The sequence below is a fragment of the Phaethon lepturus genome, unplaced genomic scaffold (genome assembly GCF_000687285.1).
Source record: "Phaethon lepturus isolate BGI_N335 unplaced genomic scaffold, ASM68728v1 scaffold21081, whole genome shotgun sequence".
NCBI lineage: Eukaryota > Metazoa > Chordata > Aves > Phaethontiformes > Phaethontidae > Phaethon > Phaethon lepturus.
This window is the reverse complement of record NW_010517276.1, coordinates 142404-166922: the sequence shown is the minus strand read 5'-3', so window position 1 is coordinate 166922 and position 24519 is coordinate 142404. Positions and strand designations below refer to the sequence as shown.

At 39.4% G+C, this 24519-nt stretch overlaps 1 protein-coding gene across 1 annotated transcript in view; it reads right to left on the bottom strand.

Annotated features, from left to right (window-relative positions):
- Window positions 1-2178: 2178 nt before the first annotated feature.
- The window catches only part of PREX1 (phosphatidylinositol-3,4,5-trisphosphate-dependent Rac exchange factor 1), a gene marked incomplete at its 5' end in the record, with an annotated part of 98995 nt that continues 76654 nt past the window's right edge, over window positions 2179-24519 (bottom strand). Inside the window, 19 exons of the mRNA XM_010296351.1 lie at window positions 2179-2466; window positions 4640-4707; window positions 5253-5355; window positions 6053-6240; window positions 6972-7038; window positions 7490-7604; window positions 8262-8405; window positions 9077-9176; window positions 10223-10440; window positions 12289-12330; window positions 13029-13157; window positions 14895-14985; window positions 15600-15682; window positions 16069-16157; window positions 18603-18809; window positions 19840-20098; window positions 21325-21535; window positions 22105-22266; window positions 23042-23229. Coding sequence (XP_010294653.1) covers window positions 2424-2466; window positions 4640-4707; window positions 5253-5355; window positions 6053-6240; window positions 6972-7038; window positions 7490-7604; window positions 8262-8405; window positions 9077-9176; window positions 10223-10440; window positions 12289-12330; window positions 13029-13157; window positions 14895-14985; window positions 15600-15682; window positions 16069-16157; window positions 18603-18809; window positions 19840-20098; window positions 21325-21535; window positions 22105-22266; window positions 23042-23229 — 2507 coding nt within the window. The remainder of the gene's footprint in view (window positions 2467-4639; window positions 4708-5252; window positions 5356-6052; window positions 6241-6971; window positions 7039-7489; window positions 7605-8261; window positions 8406-9076; window positions 9177-10222; window positions 10441-12288; window positions 12331-13028; window positions 13158-14894; window positions 14986-15599; window positions 15683-16068; window positions 16158-18602; window positions 18810-19839; window positions 20099-21324; window positions 21536-22104; window positions 22267-23041; window positions 23230-24519) is intronic.

The window sequence follows — 24519 nt, the reverse complement described above, 5'->3', positions numbered from 1 at the left end:
CAGCTGTAGCCGACACTGCACAAACAGGAAGAGTTTTGCTCTACACTGGCAGTTCGAGCTGATACCAAAAACAACTTTTCCCTTACAGTTTAAAGTTCTGACTCCTCATTGCTCCATACAAATATCCGCACTTAAACGTTTCAGCAGAACTAGAGAGGTAAGGAACTAAAGGGTGTAACAGAAAAATAAGATCATACCTTCTTTCCTTATATTATAAACCAACTTTTAATAATAAAAACTTCTATCACGTTTTCAAGGAGAATAACATATACATTTTCAATGTAAAACAGTGCACAGTGTAAATGCCCTTAGATACTCCTCTATGCATCTTTAATGTTTATGGTGACTGCGTAAGCAGGGGCCAGGGTCCTCACCAGGCTGTGTAAATTGCTGCAGTTCCGCTGAACGGAGCTGATGTAGGTAAAGTGAGGATCTTGGCCTAGGTGTTCTTTCTACTTTTGGGTGTTCCTACAGTTCTTGTAATACTAAGTACATTTTAAGGTGAGGATTCAGTAAAGAAACATCCATTTCTTCTTCAAACAGTGAATGGCAAGGATAACTCATCCAAAACTAACAAAAAAACCAGAAAGTGCATTGAAATAATGATCTGCTCATCAGGCTGCCGTCCAAACTGGATACTCACTAACAAACCCCTGTATCCGACAGCTGGCGACTGATGGGTTGTCCTAGTTCCCTACAACAGGTTGCTGGTAGGTGAGAGAAAACAGTTAAAAGTAAGAGATTAAACAAAACACGTTCCTTCCCCAAAATCATCTCAGTCTGTGAATGAAGAAAAAAATTTTTTAAATTAAGAAACAAGGTCAGCACAATCTGCATCCCCAAACTTGTCATTAGCCGGTTTTTATTGACGTGTAGACTAAAAAAAATTTAACAGACCTTTATATCCAAATGGAAAAAATCTAATTTTAATTTTTGAGTTGGTTTGGATATTAATAAAATTAAGCCAGCTAAAAACCAAACAACCTCACAAATAAAAACCCCCAACCTTTATTTTCTAGAACATACATCATTGCAAAGCGCTTCTGGATGTCTGAACTACAAACTGTTTTAAACGAGGCTGTGCAGAACCAGAGGAATGGTACATCTCCTACACACCCTCCTACTGACACTTGCTACAGCTGACGGGGACGGGTGGTCGTATTAAGGCACTCACTCCAAAAGAACGTTATTTCTGTCCTGAGACTGCTGACATGTTTCAGTTAGTTTCAGCCAGTAATTTGGAAAAAACTACTGTGCTTAGGATAATACTGACAGAATGGAGAACAATTTTTCAAACAAGAAAAAATAAAGTACATTATATACATGATTCCTTTTTTCTTTTAACTTAAAAGCATCCCTAATACATCTGAACAACTGTATTAAAGACTACTTAAATATTGAAAGATTTTAAATAATGTAGATTTTTTTTTTTTTTCAGTAAACTGGGAGTAGCTGTGTAATTGCCAGCATATTGGTCCCATTTTAAACAATATAATTTTTATTTAAATCTTGTATATATAATAACATGATTGAAAACACATATTCCACTCCACATAAATAAGTATAGTTCTTCTGACCTGTTTTAAAAACTACATCTGTTCAAATAATTGGATTATAAGACTGTATTTTTCCTTTGTAAAGTTTCCTTTAAAATCCTTCACTCTCGATCTCTTCTCTTAAATAGGACTGTATTTCCAGAGTACGTAACAGGGCATTAGTAAAAAGAATTAATCAAAAACCTGACAGCTACAGTAAGTAAAATGAAGTAATGTTAAGAAGTATTATGGAATGTATACTCTGCAGCATAGAGAGATTGGTTCTCACTGGGCTGAAGTGGAAAATAACTCCAGAAGAAATTCTTTATGTTCATATTTGAATAAACCATAGATTGTGCTATTCATTGTTCAGAAGTGCAGGTCAGTTCATGAAAAAGTGGTGTTTATGAAGCTACTGCTCAAGGACACTGACCAAAATTATGCTGGCAATTAAGTGGATGCCAGATGCAGTGCCGGGAGAGAGAAATGCGTCATTCTGGCTTTTCTTAACCGATCCGTATCTTGAAGTCCACAACTTTTAGGTGGTATCACAAACAAGTCATCAATAAAACTGCGCTTTCTTGACATATAATTATCACTTTTCAAGGCCTAGCAAATGGCAGTAACATCCATCTTAGCTCTGTGGTGTTTGTTTCAAGAATTTTCTCAAGAAGTCAAAGCAAGACAAGAATCGCTGGACCTGCTGCGGGAGTTCAAAGGCAGATTTTTGGTGCCTGGGTCCAGCGGGTTCACCTCCTGCTAAACCAGAGCAACATCTCTTCCCCTCTTGATTCAGCACCATCAACGTCAGTTAGCGTGGGTCCTCAGACAGGGCTGCTCACAGCTGAATGCTTCAGCGATGCCGCAACGTAGCTGCGCCTCTCACTTTTATAAATCTCCATCTGTAGGTGGCTGGCACAACCTATAGAGTCTTCGAGGCAGATGAAGAGTGCAGTATTAAATATCACAAGAATGATATTTGACATGAAGTTACTGGCAATAGGATATGAGAGCCAACTTCTCCTTTATCATTCTGCAAGCTTTAGAGGTAATCTGGTGTCAAGAATACTGCTATTTTTAATTTTAATAATTGCAAATTTAGAAGTGCCACTAATGATTTATTAACTAAAGTATTTACAATTATTGTTTAAATACTATTTGAGACTTTCCATCACTCCCTTTTAACTTTGGCCCAGTTTGGGTCTTCAACAGCCTCTTCTCTCTTTTTCTACTTTTGTTTTAAACCCAGTTCAGCATTTTTCCTGAATAAAAGAGTTCACCCCTCATAGAGACTGGGATACCAAATAGATAAAAGAACGTATTTGCTCGTTGACATGGTTGAACAAGCTTTAAAATTACTAATCATGTTTTCAGCTAAATTTTTTGAATCACAAGCTTAGCAAATTGAGGCCAGTGGTTAAACCTAAGTGCATCTTGATTGTCATTCATATATGATGGACTGTGGTATTACTTTACACTTGAATAAACTCAAGTCTTTTCCAACTTCTCTTTCAAGACTGCTACCACAGAGTTTGACAACCTTCAGGCTAGGAAATATAAGCCTGAGGATTAACATAAACGTACCAGATCTCCTTTTACCTTTGCTCAGTTTTATTTCACATTATGATGATGGAGCCCAGTAGGAACGCGCGTATCTGAGCTTTATTACCCTGAAATAATCTAAGTGTCATTGTGATTTAGAGTGTACATGGAAGAAGAAAAATGCCTCATCTTATGATTTGTTTGTAAAGCTGTTTCTTTTTGAACATAGCATGCTGTTACAGTCATAAAAATGGAACCAAAGTAATGTTCGGCCATTAACAAGGCAAAATAACCACACTGCTAAAACGCTGATGTATGACACTGGGGAGGTGGTACCGGAGCCAACACAAAATTCCTTTTTGAAATAGAAATTACAGTCTAACAGAAGGATAAGGTTCTAAATGCAAAACATTGTTCTTCTTAAGGTCTCTCAGAAAATAAACCAAGGCCAGGCCGTGAGAGTAAGCATCATCATGGTCTCTAAAGTTTAAAATAATTTCCTATACACATTTTGAAGAGCAGATAGTCTAAACAAGCCTTGCTTTTTTTTTTTTTTTCTTTTTTTCTAATGTGTAAGTCTTAATGGTTATCAGTGTCTTCTTGACACTAAACTAATACGTTCTTTGGAGGACTCTAGCACTAGCAAATACACCCGCTCTCTCTGAAGGGATGGCAGAGACTTTACTGTATCCTTTCTGATGCTGGCTCCTGAATGCCAGAATTGTTTTGCCTTCATGTAAACAACGCCATTAACAGGAGTAGAATCAGAAGTTTCTCTGATATTTGTACAGTCTGATTCTATATACAGTCATCTAAATCGTGACAATTGGTTCCTACCATTGTGGGGAAACGGTGTGTTACAGTTTGTGAAAGAATACTCTCTTCCCTCTGATACATGAAATTGGAGGAAATTGGCCAGAGATACTTTTCTTAAAAATAAAGGTATTCTTACCCTGTAGAGAGAGATGATGAACATCTCTAGCTCCCATTAGGTGCAAGAGGATTTACAAATGTACAGTGCTTTTCACAGTTGTCTTCTACACAAAAACATATATAACCCTGGGTGACTGACCTTCCTTAGAGCTGCTTTACTGTATGGTCACTCTGACTTGAAGTGCTTGCTCTTAAACCGGCTCTGCCATAACCACACAGCCGAGCTCTTCTAAGCACACAACAGTATCAGTCTATGAAATTACCTTTGCGTATCTGCAGTCAGAGTTGCCGTTCAGGAATTTTTCTTTCTAAGCATTCCACAGATGGCTGGCAATCACTAACTTTGCCAACTCACAGCATCAGTCCAAAAAAGACCCTTCTCTCTGATCAGTTACGTTTTATTCATAAAATGCAGAAACCTTTAAAGTGAATGATCTACGGATTGTAAGTGGCAAAGCTGATTAATCTACGGTGCACTTAGTTTAGTATAGTGAGAAAAAAGAACTGGATTTTTTTCTTTTTTCAACTCCTGCTACTAAGACCATCTTTGGTTACAACCGGAACTCCACAATTGTTACAGAAACATAAAACCACCACTCAGATAAAATGCATAACACATAATAACCTACCGAGGCGCACACTGTGGCATTTGGTCCATCACTTTCAGATTCTTGGCAGAGATTTCAACCCTTGGTCCCTAAGGAAACAGAGAATTTATGGTACTGACAGTATCGATAAAGCATCTGATCCTTAGGGGAAAATATTATAATGGGAGTATGGTTTCTATTTGAGAATCCATTAACTACTTTTAGAAGATTTGGAATCCATTGGGTGGATACATTAGTCATCTGTGTTTACTTAAAAGATGGAATTAGTCCCAAAGCACTTTACAAGTGCTGCTGTCTAGCACTAGGGAATTTCTACCATTTAACACTGTGATTGAGACTTGGGGGTTTTCTATGTCCAGAAATCGTCTTAAATATACTGGATAGTCTGCTTTCTAGCCATGAAGGCACACACTTTAAATAATGTACACCGAGGCATATATTTTAGTGGCTGTAATGTAAGTTAATTTGTTCCTGTCAAATATATGTGTAGCTATTTAGACATTAATAGAAGTTTGGCTGTATGGGGTTGTAGTGCACAAAATACAGTGCCACATCGACATAAACTGATGTTTGTACAATGATGTTACTGGCATGAATATGGTGGCATGCAACAGACACACATCCAAATCCTTACTTGCTTCCGCATGATGTCTGTAGCTTGCATGATACACTTGGGCAGAAGTCCGTGACTTCGAGCCAGTATGGCTGCTTGCTCCAGGGACACACTCAATGTACTTCTGAATGTGGGAATAAGAGATGTTAAATCACAGATCATATTTTAAAATGTATAAATAGGTACGTACAGGACACTTACCTGTTAAGCATGACTTCTGTGAGCTAGTGTTCTTATATTTACTTTTTTAGGTTTTTTACTTACAAAACTAGAAAATTACCTCAGTCCTGCATTTCCAGTCTCATTATACCCACACACTGCAATTGTTTGAGTCTCCAGCATCTTTACTACAAGGCTATGTTTCACTGCTCTTTGGCATTGATTCACGTGAAATTATTCACAAATGAATCTTTTTCTTTACTCAATGGTTTTGAGACAATGGAAGGACAGTGGTGTGTTTAGAATCACTGCTTGCACACACCAAGATTCTAAAGTTATTTTTGAGCAACTTTCTACATTTTCAGTGTGGTACTGAAGAAAACGTTGACTGAAAGTTACATGCAATGAGAGCACTCGGTCAGTTGCATTGGTTGATGCACTGAAACATAAACCAGCTTATGGGTCAATACTAATTATTAACAAAAGTATTAAAAGTCACAACCTACCCTAAAATAAAGATGGCAGTAGATTTAGGTTCTTATTATATTCCCTTATGATCTACCTTTATACTGCTTTGAACAGAATCAAATATATTGCTCCAATCTCTAGAAAGGACAGAAGTTCTCATCACACCAGTAACACATAGGTTTCTTAAACCTCACCTCTGCATCCCAGTGCCGCACATAGTAATCTGACAGGCTCCAAGGCGATAGCAGAGCTCAGAGGATATAGGTAGCAGGCCAGCTCCTGATGTGCTACTGCTAGAATATCCTGACTGGGTTGGTTTTGTATTAATGAAAGACTTCATCAGCCTGCAAAGCTCATCCATTGCATTAATGGGGCGAATAAGCTAAACAAAGAAAAAAAAAAAAGCATACTTACACTTTCAGTTATAAAGACATTTACAACTCTTTATCCTACTCTAAGCACAATAATCTACAAAGAGTAACTGCCTCAGAGTAACAGCTATTTAGAATATATATATCAAATTTGGAAGTGGAAAAATACCAACAATTACTTAGGCTTGGGGCAATTTTTGGCAATTACCGCAAATCACAAAGATTGTTTACAATGTATATTACAATTGCAAAGACAGTGTCTGATTTTGTCTTCCCTGCAATAGCATGTAATGCCGTACATGCACGTATTCACATATGTCACCTGCGCGAGTCAGACAGACTGCCTTTACATGAGATGCTGGGCAGCACTATTTTCCAGTTGTTTTCTTCTATAATTGTGAGTAAAGCATAAATTGCAAATTGAACATTTGTTCATGTTCATGCGTGTGTGGTAGAAGAAGATGAATTCATTCTAACATCAGTGCCTAATTTAGCAGGAGCAGTCAGGGTGATACGGAGTCTCATTAGTGCTTAAGTTAAGGGATTTGTGTCTACCCCGGTTCTGCACATTTTCTTCTAAAGAAAAGAACTGTAGTCAAGCTTCAGAGAAATTCAGATCACTTCTTTAGGGCAGTGAGTATTTTTTAAATGATGGTTGGGTTTGCACAGGACTGCCATATGGGTATCCCACAACTGGGATTGTAGAGACCAACTCACGTAGAAATAAACGCAATAGCAATACCTGGTCAATCTTCACTGCAGTAGCATTGGAATCAGTGGGCAAGTTTGATCTCTCCAGGTAAAATGTCCTGCAAAAAGGCCAGCAAGGACTACATTAGTTGGTGTGTCTCATTCCAAGCACATATATGTATACCATCTTGTATAAAACCTCTGAGAAGGCTATGCTAGAAATCTTATACTTCAAGATCTGCTTTCTTATTGAATGAAGCATTTTGATTGCAGTAATTTACAGAGTCTGTATTAAAACATTCCAAATCCTCTTTTTAATGTAATTTTAGCTCTGCACAAAATTCTGAAGTCAAATTAGATGGAAATTTCATCCTGTACAGTGCACTACTTCAGAACGAGCTTAACTGTGGAAAGAAAATTAACAGGTTTCCTACAGGATAAGGATCTCCAAAAATCATATTTGTACAAGAAACCATCAGGAACAGAATCTCTTTTTCATTAAATTTTAAGGTCCTTAGCAAGGAGCGCTCTTTTCAATGTCTTTTAAGGCAAAGGAGAAGCATGAAATACCTGAGTTTACGGTAGTATTGCTGCACTTTTTCAAGTGAAACACCATTAATTTGCTGCAGAAGTTCTTCTACAGATGATCCAGCCGGTTGTGGTTGCCCCTCCATACTCTCCAGAGCTGAAGAAGAAAACATTTTACTAAACCTATGTTATTGGTTTTCTTTTTATTCATTTATTTATTTATGTCTATATCATCTCACTGCTCAGCAAATGACTGTTGGATCATGTCAAAGCTGATTCTGTTACTGCATAAATTTAATGCATTTCCCAGTATGGGCATATAGTGGTAGTATCCTAAAGGTGAGCTTCACAGAAAGCAGTTGTAACAGTAATTACTCCTTGTTAATATCCCCTTGAAGGAAATCTCCTGTACTGTATTTTGGTGGGAATATTTGCTTATCAAGTCAATTTGCAGCCCAGATGATTCTGTCATGTTGTATGCTTTTAAAAACACTTGTCTCCAGTGTTTCTGGGAACATCTCCTGATATGATACTAGATCAGATTGCCATGTAGTCCAACATAATGTTTCTATGGCCTGGATCTTTACAGGAAGGAATAAGAAAGCCCCTAACAAGCATATCTTGTTCTCATGACTGTGTCTTATTCTAAAATCTAGCACTCCCCAGGTCCTCCTAGAATAGAAACATCTGCTTCTTAAATATGCCTGTAGTTCTCAGCTGTATTAATGTTAACAGCTTCATGGTCATTCTTTCTTTTGAATCTTTCAACATCATCAGTTAGCTTATTTTTCTCAAGAAAGCTTTTTATAGACACCTTTTGTAAAGAGCACCGTGTGCAGTTTCAAGCTTCCCCCATTCTGAAACCGCGAAGGCAGTTTGGAGAAGTAGTAGCTGTCAAGATAAAAGATAACTTTCAAGGCCTGACGACTTCCTTCAATGTGATAGAAGACATGAGTATCTGGAGAAATAAAGATAAAAACACTTGTTGCTTTACCACAGCAGGAGAAACGTGAAACCATTGCTATCTGAGTTTGTTAGATTATCTAATGACATTTCACATCTCCACCATTAGATGAATAAGGGAGAGCCTTTACTCTTTATATGCAGGCTCTGAAATATCATACTTAAAAAGATACACAGTTAGCATGACCTAGCATGATGTTTGATGCTAATACAATAAACATGGTTAATAATTCAAATCCCATCTTGTCTTATGGCATGTCATAGTCAGTAAACGTGGACAGAGATCTGGCAGGGTGGGACACAGGACCCAGAAATGCTGGGAAGGGACAGTCCTTCTACCCTAGGAAATGTGCTGAATTACAAACATCTGTCAGGAGCAGCTCATCACCTGTCATATCTCCCTATGTGCGAAATCACACAGGTAAGGTACGCTGGCATAGACTGTAGTTACAAATCACAGAACATGCCACCAGCATCCCACAATGTCAGTCCTGCTTTTTATGCTGTATGTTTGCAGCAGAAGCTGAGGGGATACAACAGCGCTTCAGAGAAGCTGCTCAGTACTCTCCAGGTCAGACATGGTCTGCTAGATTTATAATCATGGAGGATATTAACCCATAAAACAAACAAGAACAAAAGAACTTCAAAGACACAGAGAATACTCACTTGCTACAAGACTTTCATCCAGCTGCTTGAAATAGAAGGCAACTTTGTCCAGTTCAGTCAGAGTGACCTGGATGTCTTCCAGCATGGTACACTCCTCCTTCTGTACAGCAAAGAAACAGATACTTATAAGTAAGTTATAATCTGCCTGAAAGAGATCAATGGCAGGAAGTTATAGTTGTTATGGGCATGCTTTGGTTCAGGAGCCCTAGAGCAGAATCTGGAGCCTTCCATTAACTCCATCCCAGGCAGGTAATTACTAACGGCTCTTTAACTTTGTGATACAAGCTTAGCTACCGTTTGCTTAGATGTCATTTTATGTAATTCACAGACAGTAGAGAGGATTAAGGACTGAATAAATTTGAAGGGATCTCTTTCTCCAAACTTTATACCTACAAACATTTACTGTGAAATAAATGTTCATACATTCCACACAATGTAAAGAAATAGTTACATACACATATAGTTTGGATTGTATTTAAAAAGCCCACACTCAACCTACAATGTTTACAAAGTGACAAAAAAAGTCATCTCTCTATAGTGCCAGAGCTACATGTCTTTTTTATGTTCCTTTTTTAACATTTTTGCAGTTACAGTAGCTTATCCACTGTAGCTGTGACTTATCTGTTCATTACGTGCAGATGAACTATGCAAGCCCAGCTTCTCTCCTCCTTGGACATGGTGCTTCAAACACCAGCACCACGGAAGCAAGAGAGAGACTGCACTCTATCTAGAAAAGCGACCAGTGTATGAACAAAAGCCTAGATTTTCACATTGCCCAAACTCTTTAAATACTCAGAACTTTGTCGCCTATTTGTTGAAGTGTATGTTTTCACCGGAAGATGGCAGGCCACACATGCATCACCAACAACTGAGTTGTAAAACCTCGCTAAATGCAGCAGCATCATTCCAAATATGAAGGCAGGCAGATTTCTATAGTCTTCTAGTGTGACAGTGGGTCCAGTATTTGTGAGGAGATGCAAATGATGAGATATGGAGTATGGCTGTCAGCGGGAATCTCCAGAGCTTGAGGTGTCTAAATGTCTAAACATGCTGCTAGAACAAAGGGCTCTGGCTGTGATGGGAGTGGCAGAGAAGCATACAGGCAAGTGTGAGCAGACCCAAGGGTGCCACAACTCTTCATCTTACCACAGTGGGGGAGAGAAGAGATTGGTAGTTTAGTAAGACACCAGTGGCTGCTATCTGTTCCAGCCATTTTCTGCTGGCATCTCTGCTGCTCTCTTCGTATTCCCCATTGTTGTTGTATCGATAGTTGAGAGCAGCCACTAACTGCTCTGAAAAGGTGCAAACAGCAGCCACAAGAGACTGACAGAAGATGGAATCACGTCTCAGCTGTAGCTCAGTATCTGCCAAAGAAGAGCAGAGAAACACACAGAAGTCATGAGTATACTTGTCTTTAATCTCGCTGCCAAAGAGTCAGTTTGCATGTGTGTGTGTGCACACATGACATTTGGCTTCTGCTGTAGCTTTGCGCAGACTTAACAGATAACCTCTTCTTCCTGTCTGACCTGGGTGTACAGATAGCATAGCTGGGGTACATGCATGTTTGGAAATTTTCTAGTCCACCTGTTTATTACTGCCTCTGCCACCTGCACACTCATTCTTCTGACTGGGAAGAGCTGTAACTCCTCAGTGCCATATCTGGACCGATTCTCTTCTTTTTATGTTTACAGAAGCAAAAGAACTCTTGAAAGAAGCTCTCTGCCATTACTTCTCTCCTGGGCTATTAGAGATTCATCTTCCCCCATCCATCTGTATTTTGTGGGCTTCCCATATGCTTAATGCATTAACTGGGCCTGCCCATACGGTACCAATTGGTTTATGTTTCCTGGGAGAATTTCCCCTGTGTTAACTTTGCTTCCAGTCTGCCTGCCAGGCAGCCACATGCTGGTCAAGTCAACCTTGTCACACTTAAGGGGATTGCAGGCCAAAGAGGCACATGAATAAGTGAAGAGCTACTTCCCAGGCACCCAGGGTTCCTCCAGCGGGCACTGCAGTACAGCAGTCTCATTGTCAAGGCAGTGCTCCCCAGAGAAAGAAGCTGAAGATACCACCCAGAGGCTTTGAAGATCTAGATTATTTTTATAAAGCGCTGAACACAATAGACCAACTAATACACTCCAGGCCCTGGGCCATATTCTCAGCTTAAGGGCAACCAATCCTTCCAGCAGTACACCTCTGTACTGCTGGAAGTAAGGCAGAGAGAGCTTAGGACTGCCTTTGAGGCAAGGGAGTCCCTGGTGCCATAAGGCTGCCATAGCCAGTTCAGTGCCATCTGCTCCTCTGTTCTTTCCAGAGGATGTTCATGGAAATGCTGCAGGAGATAGGGCACAGGCAGAGACTTAGGGAGTCGTCATATCTGCTACCAGTAAAACAGCCTTTATGGACACGACTGATGCCACAGGCTGGGTTGGATAGACTCATGGACCAGCCCTGGCCGGAGCAGAGAGGTGACTTAGAGCCATGCAAATCTCTCATCTTCATTCTCTCAAGACTTGAGAATCAAACCTGGCACAGTGAAATAACAACAGCCTATTCCAATTATTTATTACCTCATTTTCAAACAGAAGTACACCAAGTAGGTGTTTCAATCACAAAAAGACTGCACATTCACTCCTGGGAAAGGCTGTCCCTTGATGTGTGAGCACAATGTTTTGTGCATGGTGACACACTAATGATGTCCACAGCATATTTAGGTGCTGCCTGTGCACTTAGGCTCTTAGTCTGCTCCTGGCTCTAATTTCAGTACACACAATCCTAACTCCTAACACGCCTGCTCTGTTTGGAAAAATGACAGAGTCCACGGTCTTACAGAAAGTTTTGCAATCGGTCTCATTTTTGCTGCATGTTCTCACCACAGCAGGAAACAGTAAAGGCCATCTGGGAAAGAGGATTGTACAAAGGAAAAAATGAAGAGAAAAACAGCACTTGTGAAACACCAGCGACCAGCCAGGTAACACTGACAGCCTACAATGAATTGAAATAATGTAAACTGAAGAACAGATGTCAGATGCATGGAAAAGTTGCCCTAGATGCAAAGCATGAGAAATGTTAGCATAAAATGCCAGGGAGAAACCTAAATGCTAAGGAAAAACATAACATTCTGATGTATGCACATGCACGCTCATAAAACCATAAGTGTTAGGGACTTCTGTATGTATGATGTTGTTTTGCAACAAATCAAAACTCCTTACCTGTGCATTTTAACAAGGCCAAAAGCAGCTGATTCTTCCCATCTAAAACAGTGAAGAAAAGGAATGCTCTCATCAACATGATACCAAGGTAGATTTGATGGCATTTGGTTAACAGTCTCCTCATTTCCCACAATCCCTGGCCCCTACATGGCCATTTCTATTTACTCTAGTAGCCCTTACTCGCACAGATGTGTTAATGACTGAAAAAGAAACAAGGTGCAAGTCAAAGAATTTTACAGGCTAAATGCTCTGTTAATTACCATGAAACAAATTGCACATGCAGATGAATCCCTAAGGAGGTGAATTCTGTCCAGTGCTTTGCACTGGACTGTAAACATCAGATTCATCTCCTGTTCTAGTCCAACCAGACTGCAACGGTTTCTCATGTTGTAGTATCTGATTAACATTCATTTTATTTTGGAATAAACTAAGCATCTCTCTCTTAATTTTCTAAAAGGGTTAAAAGAGGCACAGGGAAATAGATCAGTCTGATATCATTCTGTCTGAATGGGCTGATGAAGTAATATAAGGGAAAGTTCTTTGGAATTGCTGCTCAGGTGACATTTTACCATACACCACTGGGAGTCTGCAAACAATAACCTGTTTTACCTGTTCTTCTCTGGAGCCCAATACAGCCTTATTACAAATTGAGATAAAATGATAAAATGAACTGCTAGGCTTGATTAGATCAAGATCTTTTCTCCCTGAAGCTGACAATAAACTTTTCCTTATTTACAGACCTTCCACGTGTTTTTGTATGATTTCAACAAGGCTCTTGATGCGCAATGGAAGGTTCCATGGATCTTCTTGAATGCTGGCTTGAATGTTATTCCGGCACCTAACTGTGGTTTCTTCCTTCTGTTTAAATTCTAGAAAAAATTGAGTTTGTTAGCCATTAAGGAAACAAGACATAGCTGAGAGTGGCTTATGAGTTATAATGTGTTTACAGATGAAAGCAGAGATACAGTATGAATCACAACAACTGTGAATGAAAAAGGTTCTTAAATAGATCTAATACAGGAGGAAAAAAAGACTATTCCTAAGATCTCATGATCAGCAGGCTCCTAGCATTGGTTTCAGGATTGCAGACTAAAAGTTAAGTACGTGGGTGACGCGCACAGTGAATGGAGCTCTGTGCTACTCACAAAGCACAGAATTCCCTTCTGTTTTCTCTGCCTTTAGTAATGTGCAGGCAGCTGTATCAGGTAGATTGAGAGTCTCTGGCTGTGCAGAATCAGATCAACTTTTTGGCTGCAGCTGTGACATCCTGTAATACTGATGAGAAGTTATGAAATATTCTGCTTGCTTTCACCTGATGGAAGCTAATTATTAAATTACAGAGGAGAAGATTTATTCTCTATGACCTAGCTATGTAGCTAAGCCAAATATCCCATTGTTGGTGATAAAATGCATAAGCAGACAGAAACACAGAAAAACCATGCCAAATAAATGCTCGTGAACAGAAACGGGATAGCATTCAAATGTACATCCATCACTGAAAGGTGTCTATGATAGCTATTAACTGACACTTTGGTCTGGGATTCCAGCTGAATGTAAGCAGGGCTTGTCTGTTCCTTAGTGTGATAAATGTGGGATCATCAGTTACCTTCAGTTAACTGAAAGACTCTCTCAGTGTAATTAATCTAGTTTTAATAAATGGGACTCTGTTTAAGCAAAATAAAACAAAGGAAGTGAACACAGGGTGTCTGTTATTTCTTCATTCAAACAGTGCACAGAAAGACTATCAGATATTCCATGTAAAAGTAAATGTGTTTGTAGAGATGAGTTCACATAACAGAACTTCATAGGAGTTATTTCTGGAGTCAGGAAAAAAAAAAAGCAGAAGCAGCTCTCTTCTAGAGTTTGCCACTGTAACTTAAAAATAGAGCTTGCCAAAAGTTGGAGCGGGGGGGCATGACTACAGCACCTGAAGCATAGTAGGAATAGTAGGAAACATTTCAGATTTCAAGTGGGAAAGGAAATGCAGCAAATGTTCAGAAAATAAAGTCCTGTGTATTTCAGTGAGAGAAGAAACCACATCCTGGGCCTCAAAACCATTAAGACCAAAGTCTCATCATGCTCCCTGAGGAAAAAGAAAACACGGTATCATTTCTTTACTCTCTGTGGGAATCAGTTTTCAAAATAAGTATCACGTAAGGATGCGTTTACTCTGGCAATTATCCATCTGAAGAAAAGCAGAGTAAGTCATTAGGCAAACTCAGGCAGAACATTTTGGTGCCTACAGTGGTCAGCCCCTCATCAGCTTATCAGAGTGCTCATTTACCTTATATCTGACCTATCTACCTTCTACCTTTTGAGATACGTATCTGTGTTCAAATCGAAGGACAGAGTTGGAGACTTGTGAAAGAGCTGTGAGGATTCAGCAGCATAGAACAGAAAAGTGTTGTGTGTTTCATAAGGAATTCATGTGAAAATGACTTTTTAAGGATGCAAAATTTCAGTGGTCAGACAGTACCTGCCATTAATGTATGGGTAGACTGCATAGTTAAGTAACTCTCTGTGGCCATATAGCATACGTGCATTCATGTTAAGCTCCTAAGTCCTAGCAAATCACATTATTAAATACAATCAACCTTTTTCTTTACCTTGCAAACTGTGGTCCATTGGAAAGTGCTTGGTTTCTTCAAAGGCCTTAGTTATTACTGGTCCTTTTAGAAGTGCATTGATTGCATCAACCTACAATTGGAATGTTTTCGATCAGTGTCAGTAAGACTTGCAGAAGAAAATCTGAACAGAACTCTTGCAGGAAAACGCAAAAGCCATGCTACTTGTATTTTGGAATGATTTCTGGTTGACAAGTAGCATTAAGACTTTCTAACCATGAACTGGCCTCAAGAGCCTCACATTGAACACAGCGTTTTGCACAACGATGATCTACATGCTGATGAGATAAAAACACAAAACAATTCTCTGGTGCTATACATCTATAAAGACATCTGTTGGCTAAACTTGGGAGGACTCTCCTGGGAGCTGTAAATGTGGTCCGTTTAGATTATACCAGGTATTAGAATACTGTTTATCTTTTTTTTTCATGAAAGCTTTTTTCCCCCTCAGTCTAATGCCTGAGATAAGGCAGGTCAACCTTGCTTAAATCACTTGAGGCAACTTGAATGTTGACAAAATTGATTCCTCAAATTGTCCTATAATATACTTGCTTATACTGTATCAAAATCTTGATAGTTTGCCTTCTCTCAAAATATGATTTCACTAAACAATTTGATACTTCCAATTTCTTGTATTGACACAGATCAAGAGAAAGCAATTCTGTGTAATAGTAATGCTTTACATACCTGGTTAAAAAGATGTTCCAGACAGCCATGAAGTTTGTCTTGTTTATCTAAAGGGATCCTCATATCGTTGGGAAGCTCATCTCCTAATGAAGGAAAGATGAAAAGCTTATAACTGTCTTATCAACATAATCTGTGATGAGCCCACAGATGACACAAGCACATCTTCACACAGGGGCGGGTGAAAAATGATTGCTGCCTTATCTCTAATTCATAGATCACAATACCCATGATTTTTCATATAATGCAAATGTCCAATAACTAAGGAAGCTTATCCCTGCCTAATACCTCTTCCATATTCCAAATTTACTGTGGTTCATTAGAAAAAGAATCAATCTGTCTGTTCTTGTGATCACTTTTGAAGAAATGACATTTGCAACTTAAACAAATTGCTTATAATCAGGAAGGACTTATCATCTCTACTAGGGGTTCTGGTATAAGAAATATGCATGTAACCTATGCTTGTACCCACCTGATCCCATCTCATCACTGCCCAAGTAAGAGCTATTACTCCGTACGCTGGTGTACGACAACACTGAGTCCCGGTTACTGTTACATTCACTAGAAAGAAAAGCGAAGAAGGCGACTGAAAAAAAGCTGTCTTTATACCCCGTCTCCGATATACTATCATTCTGTTTTTATTAACACTGCAATCCCCAAAACTTACTCTGTTACGCATATACAAAAGAAAAAGTAATGACATGCAGAACAACCATTAAGAAAGGCCTCTGGGGCTGGCACTGTAAGAGGATGTCTTTTTCCTTTTGTAGTGACCCCTTAGAGCTTAATATATTGCCTGGATCCTATAAATAATGAAAATGGACTTCCCACCACAGACGTCATTGGGGTCACATCATTAAACATGCTCAATGGGCATCGAGTAGTGGAGAAAAGTACGAGACTGAATCTCCACTAAATTCAACATTTGTTACCAATTCTCAAGATATTAACAACATCCAACTTGAGCGTACAGTGAAGCTGAAGTAGCAGTGATATTGGAGACGGGAGAGGAAATTTAAGGAAACTATACCATTGGAGAATCAGGCACTGCAGATCCTAAAATTATCTCAGGAAGCAGAGGAGTCACTACAGTTGGCTTCACACCAATGTTGGCTCATGCACACATGGAAAATTCTTGTATTAATCTCCTCTGTTTGAAGTTCAGTTTACACTAACCATAACTTAATAAAAGTAATCAAAAGTCTATGGATCTCAATCTGTCCCCCTCCAATTAAGTGACACAGTGTTTTTAATGGTACAAGCCCAAAAAAAGCCTACAAATTTCTCCATATTGTCTCTTCCTCTGTTTTTATTTTAAACTGAGATGAGAGGAAAATAGATTAGCAATTGAAAGAACCCTAAAGATGAGAGGAAAATAGATTAGCAATTGAAAGAACCCTAACTGGGATTCTTGCCTGTCCTTTGTTAAACCTATCATCAAAGAAATCTACTTTCTCTGAAGAAGTTGAATACTTATGGCAACTACTCTGCAGTACAAACCGTTATGAAATTTGACTTACACCTCCAAATGATTCCGGAGAAAGAAATATGGCTAATGCAAACAAGATATTTTATTATCTGCAATTTGCTTATTTTTGTAGCTCCTCAGTAGTTTTTCAGATCAAAGCCCATCAAAATACATTTTATTTGCCCTTGTGGAGCTATTATCTGTAATATATGCTTAATTCTCTGCCTCTGTCTAATAAATATAAGACAGAATAATCTTTCTCACATTATGTGTAAAATTTCAGAACAAGTGACAGACCCACAGAGACTGGTTTGGATGTCACTTTGTTACCCAGAATAGATTAGCCTCAATTATAGAAACCATTTAAACTAAAGTGTTCATAAATGGGATTCCTATTAACAACAAAAGAAATACAGCACATTTCACTATAAAAGCTTCAGAGCACATGTGCAGATCTAAATCTGGCACAATAAATAGATGCCACAGATCTCAGCGTTGCAAGTGCTGGTTCTGTTTCTTTACTGACTTCATATCTGCTGTGCATTGAGTTGTTCAATATTCAACTGGAAAAGATCCTGAGCAACCAATCTTGCTGGACCTGTTCTGAGCAAAGAGATTGGACCATGTGGGCTCCACAGTCCCTTTCCAATGTGAATTGTTCCGATTCTGTCTTTTCTGCAGTCCTGCATGAATGTAACATATTACTACTTGTACTAGTACAAAACAAACAGCAAGTGAAGAGTCAGGCCTGTAGTGTTTTCAAAGTTTCAAAGACGCATCATTCAGGTCACTTTAATCCTCCTAACTGACTGTAAAGTGTCTTTACTCCTTCGTATAGGCAAAGTCCTATGGTCTTACTATAAATGTAAAAATGGCCTATAAGGATGTAAAATTGCAATGGTCAGACGCGACTGCGACTGTTATTGCATTTCTTATGAAGTTGAATTTCCAAATGCTTCCTCCCAAGAAAGACAGGTTCGGAGAGTGTGAGATCTCCTGTGGTAGCAAATATTCCTGGGGAAGCAGCAGTCAATTATGTCCCAAAAACAAGATTTTGAGACACCTGAATAAACATTTGCATTTGTGGTTTCAAAGGCCCATTAAAAATAAAAAAACTCAACATCCATTTCTGTTTCTCAGTGTCTTCTTTCGGGAAAATTGTTTGCAGAACTGAATGGAAACATCTCATTACAATAGCAGCTACTATAAGGCCAAGCAGTCTGCAAACTCTGCTGAGCTTCTGTAGTTTCCAGCTATACAAGATATAAAGGGAAAGTCACACTAGACCTATTTATTTCATTTTACTCCACTTTCTTGAAGCATTGGTATTTTGGCATTGTTATGAGGAAAGGTTTTTTGCCGTGTATGTCCCCATGGTAATAAATGTAATGAAATAACTGTAGCTAGAGAATACTTTACTAAGTGAATACAGAATAATTGACTGACTGGAAAACAACCTGCTTGTTGAATTCATACCAGGATTAGAACTTCGAAATGTTGCATTAGTAAGGTAAAAGTGGCACAATCTTTGGGCTAACCTGTAGGAGTCTCTGAAACTCATTGTATCATGTCCAGAGTCTTCCTGGTCCTCTTCAGAAACTTTGAAACAGACCTTCTTGATTCCACCATGCTCAGCTTTGTCAGGATCACTCTCTTCCGTTCCCAGGGAAGGTGGAGATGTCTCCTCAGTAGATGGTGGCTCACAGGCACCACCTTCTGTAGGTTCTGTTATGGTGGACAAAAGTCTGCAAAAGTAAAACATACAGCTCTCAGGGACTGGTGGGAAGTCTCACAAACGAGCTGCAATGACTAAGGCTTTAATTCAGCTATGTGAAATCAAAACCAGCCTTGCCAGCATTTTACATGGACTGCAACTATGTAAAATTGCAAACTCTGAAAGGGAATCATTGAAATCCATGAATCTAAAAGGTCCTGTTTCCACAGGTACCCTACCTCCATAATGTACAGCTTAAACACTGTAACCATGGTGGCCTGAAAGGGCTGTTTTTACTTCGCCAAAGTCTTCACTTTCTCCATCCAAGGCACTGGGTTTCTTCTCTGAGGTAGTGCCTCAGCTCGCTGGCTCTACACAGTGGCTACCACCCTTTCTTAAGTATGCTTAAGCCAAGGTTCCACATGCTTTATGGTCAGTTGAAGTTTTGGTGCACGATAGGCTGTTCTTTTTTGTTACTGGGATTCCTGGAAGTGGCCATGAGCAGCTCAGGGCAGCTTATGGCCTTCTCCCACACAGATCACCCCCGCAGCCCCTGCTACCAAAACCCTGCCAGTTGTGCACAATACACATACTACTCAAATCCTTCATTACTTATTCAATGACCCATGATGAGAAAGAGAAAAAGACAAAAAGAGGAAAGGAAAGCATAGGTGCCATAGAGAAAGCTGCCTGAAATGACAAGTTTTGCTGAAGTCTGCCTTATGACAGACAAAATCTCAAGGGTAGGGACTCTCTATAGAATTCCAAAACTGCTGCTGGCACCAATTAGATCCTTGTATTGGAATATATAGTAAGCAAATCAGTGGCTGTTGAATTCAGGTAGACTTTTAGGAGCAAAGGACAATAATACACACATTGGTGAATCTGCACAGGAGTAGGTTTGACACAACCAGCAAGGAGCTGTAATGCAAGTGCATGTGTGAATAGGTGAGTAAAAGAGTCTGACAGTTGGGGCCGATAGGCACAGTGTGTTTTCTGAGGTTAATGCCTCCATTTTATCAGAATTGCTCTCTGCAGTGCATGCAGGATTCTTTACTCACTTATTTATCTGGATGACATACTGCTTCATTTCCTTCACTGCAATGTCAAGTTTGTTAAAAAGGTGTAAGTATGAGTCCTGTATCTCCCGATCTTCCTGTTTCAGCAGAAAACTGAGTCCCCTTTCTTCCTGAATTGTTCCTCCGTTCTGCTGGGCAAAGCTACCATCAAGATCGCCATCTTCTGGGGTCAGGCATCTCCAGGATGGTGCAGCCATAGTGGTGATGCAATGTTGAGTATATGAGACTGGATTTAAGGTACCTACTAAACATTGAAGTGTCTAGTTAGTATGGCTCTCGTGACTTTCCCCACTCCATCCCAATAATGATAGTTTAGGATAGGTGGAATTTTAACAGAAAACAATAAAATTTCACAGAATTATTTTATATAATTACATTCTATGACAAAAACATTCTTTAAAAAAAAAACAAGAGAGAAGTGTTTTTTTTCCTGGCATGCCAACTAGATGTTTTGAATTTACTGCAGTCCAGAAACAGGTTAAATAATGGAAGTAAAGACAACAACTGTCCACACATATATTCATATACACAACATGGATAGTATCTAAAAGCATTTGTTGAAATGTTAATGAATTCAGGTTCTCAGGAGTTGGTCTGTGTTATTATTCCAGCTTTACAAACATTTACACACACACATGCATATATAGAAAAAAAGAAATAGGATTATGTCCTTACAGACGATAAATAAAATTCCTTTTAATTTAAAAATGCTGACAGTTTTGGTACAGCACTCTGCTAACCACCTTAGCTTGCATTAAAAATACTATGGAATTTTAATATCTTGAAGCGAGCAGGGCTGCTTTATTGACCTCATTTTGAATAGTCAATGCCATTCTTCAGAAGATTGGTTAGTCTACACTCCCCTGTGTCTCTTCCAAACATTCCTGCACTCTGACTTTCACAAGACAATGATTCTGAAGCATATTAGGTGAGATCATGATGAAGAAATGTTGGAACTCAAATAATCAGGTTGTAGGAGAAATGCTATGTAACAGCTATTCATTAGAAAATGGATCCCCTCGACAGAGTAGAGACTTTCACCTCCAATGCATGGAATTTATTTAGTAATCACAAAAGAAACAGCACTGCAATCTGATTGACTCATGTTTTCCCCCTGAACGTAGCCTCTCTTCACAGCACTAGCACTGCTATTAGTCCCCATTCACTTTTCTTTTAGTCAGTAAGTCACCTCTACTAAGTGCAAACAATACTCAGGACACTTAATTATCATGAGATGACCACACTGCTTAGCTAGTAAAAACATTTGACCTGAAGCCTCCCTATGATTAAAGGCATTACTATTTTACAACACAAGAAGGCTGTCATTTTACTATAAAATTTTAAGGCGAAGAAAAGGGTACCAGCAAGACTGTGTTTCTTTGTAACTTATTTTGACCTTGCTGAGCAGTGGAAAGACACAACTTTTCATGCAGATAAAATCAGTATGACTCAAAAGTTAATGATCACCTTGTTCTGGATCAAGACCAATAATAGAAGGTTTCCGTCCAATGCGAATGCTGAACGACCTCCCTGCTGAGGTAGTGCTTTTGGGGTATGATACCTCCATGAGGTTAACATGGCAGTTGGTGGGGCAGAAATCCATGCTGTTGAGGGAATGTGGTTCCATGATGGCTTGTTTAAAGGCTGGGCTCACCTTTGTTTTCAATTCATCTGCAAACTGGGAGATAACAAAGAAAGCATGTGCTACTTTACTTGCAAAAAATTATCATAGAATCATAGGACGATTTAGGTTGGAAAAGACTTATGATGCAATACAGACAATCCTTTTCTCTTCTTGCCTCCTATTCCAGAATCATGTGATTTCTGCTGCAGCTGGAATAACACATCAAAAAAAAAGCTCATAAAACAACAAATGAAACCAATTAGATATACCTTCTAAGACTGTTTTCAAACAGCTCAGGTAACTGCACAAAAAAGCACACATAGTTTGTTTGCACTACAATACACTGCACTTATGTTCAAGTTAAATCAGACACTGATCATTCTATTGTCATATTTATTCACTGATATGGTGGAAATGATCCTGCAATAATATGTTCTAAGCCACAGCTCTGACAAGCTGAAAGGAGCGATTTACAGATAAGGTCCTTTTTCCTCAAACTTGCAATTTCAATAACTTGCAGAGCTGTTTTCATGCCTCTAGGATAGCTACCTCTAAACTAGTTTGGATTCATAAAGAATAAATAAAGAATACTAAGACTTAACCGATAACTAGTAGTGTTGTACCTCTTGGTAGTTTGTGAGCCTTCTGCTAATGCTTTCCAGCTTAGTGTCACAGATTTGCCGGAATTCATACTGGGGCATGGTGGCCACAGCACTGCTTAGGGATATAAGTCTTTTGCAATTCCTTACGAAGTGATTGTCCTCAGCAGCAAAGGCCTCTAAAATCTAAACAAAAAGACAGGATGTCAATGATACAAAACTTGACACGGAGGGGAAATACAGTTTTCTTCCACTGAGTAAGAGGTAAAGCCCCCATGTTGTCAAGGCTAAATAAAGCTGCCTTCAGAACAAGTTGCCTTTATTACTGCCTGGGAATTACTATCATGTCTAATACCCAGAGTCATAAAACATTCCTCAAAAATTTTTAGAAAAACTGAAATGGATCAAAATATCCACTGCGCACTGTCAGAAGTTACCTGCTCTGGTGTAGTTTCAGGGGACATAACAACAATGTTACTGGGATGTGACAGAAACATTTACTATTAGCTCATTATTGTCACAGATGACCAAAATACTAAGTGCACTGCTGCTTTCCAATAGCAGCAGCTCTACTTGCTTCCTTTAGTGACCCATCCAGCCTATCAGATGGTAAAAAGCTGCTTGATTTTCTTCCAAGGTAAAGCAAATTCTTGCCTGAAAGGATTCATCTTTGGTATCAGCAAAGAGTATGTTACCAGACAGATAAAAACAAGAACCCACAACTGAGGGTCCCCTCACTCCACCTCAACAGCTAAAATCCTGCAAGCACTTGCTGACTTGCTTATACCAACCATATTATAACTTGGTGCATTCTAATGAAAAATACTCCAGGCAGGGTTGAGAGAACCATGTGCCACCTCATCTGAAGAGCCAAGCCAAGCCACCAGAGAAATGCCTGCCTATATTATTGGCTTCCCTGTTCTGTTTAAGAATGAAGCTGGCCGTGTATGTTTTTCGGTACCTTTGCAGTGAGATTGAAGCAACCTTTTGGTTCCACAATTTTCTCCAGAACAAAGGATTTGATTCCTGCACTGCTGACATATTCGTACACAACCCCATGCTCCAGGTGGGTGTTATCCACCGTCAGGCTAATGAGAGGTGTATCTTCACCAATGATCAGTGGAGAGCTGATGGTCTGTGGTGTCTGGGCTGGAACCAAAATAAGTCATTAGAGGTGTTTGGCACCACACGTATACAGGAATGCACAGGGAGGAGAAACCTGTTGAGAGGTGTTATTAAATGCAAAGACACAAAGACACAGCCTTTCGCTCAAGGAGTCTCTGAACCACATACTGCTAGAGGCGGGGAGAATACTCGGAGGAAGACATTTGCTGTTGGCCACTACTGGAGACAATGATAGGGGTTTAGACAATTCACATGCTCCAATCCACATGCTCACGTTCTTCCATGTGTGCATGCACACATCCATGCACAGGACACTACTTTTAGTTCTGTTCAGCATTCAGACACCCAGACCCCAGCAGAAGGGAAGGGAAGTATGTTAATCTGAGTCTTGTTTGTCTTCACCCTCTGGAAGACTGCCACTTTTCTGTCCAATTTTGGGAAATGCTCCCAATACATTTTCTGTGCAGCTATAAGACTGAGATGGCAGGACAGAGGTGAGGTGAGGAGGTAACATTTTTTTTACACACAGCAATGCTATTGTCACCAGAGAGCAGATTTAAGTTGTAGTTGGATTGAGATTTGCCAGAGAATTGCTCACGTGCCTCTACCAAGGCACCGCTCCAGCTGTTCCACCACAGAGCCACGCTGTTTGACCATTAGATTACCAGGCTCATCAGACCTTAGATGGGATGCACATCTGTCCCTGGAGAAGTTGCCAATGGCATTCAGAGAGTCCAGGCTCAGTCCTTTGGATTGAATCTGGCTTCCGTATTCTCCCCTAAAATCTACTTTTCCAAATATACTCTCAACATGAAGGTAAAGCAGCATTTTTTATGAGTTAGACTTTTCTAATTTGGAGGAAATACACCCACAGCTTTTGCTGACACAGTGGTAACATGCTGTGCAAACACACTCCAGATCTGAGTAATTAAAAAATCTTAATTATTAATCTCAAATCACAGAAAACATAGATTATTCTAGACGGAGTTCCTTGCAGACCCTCCCTCTCCAGCCGCTATTGTCCATGAGTTACTGGTTTGCAGGGGCTACCAAATGATTCTGAAAATGCTAAGCCTTTTCATTCCAGAAACTCTCTTGTAAACATCAGAAAGTCACAGGGATATGACTTCTGTGTGTACCTCAGTTTTTTCTTCTTCTAAATAACCTGCAGCATAAGAGTACTTCCTCTGGTAGGCCTCATCCTATTATAAAGCTTTATTAAGACAAGAGACATTCTACAATAATAATTACACTTTATATTTCTACTGCAGTTTTCCTTCCCGAAGCCCCTAAATCTTCCCTAGGTTTCCCTCT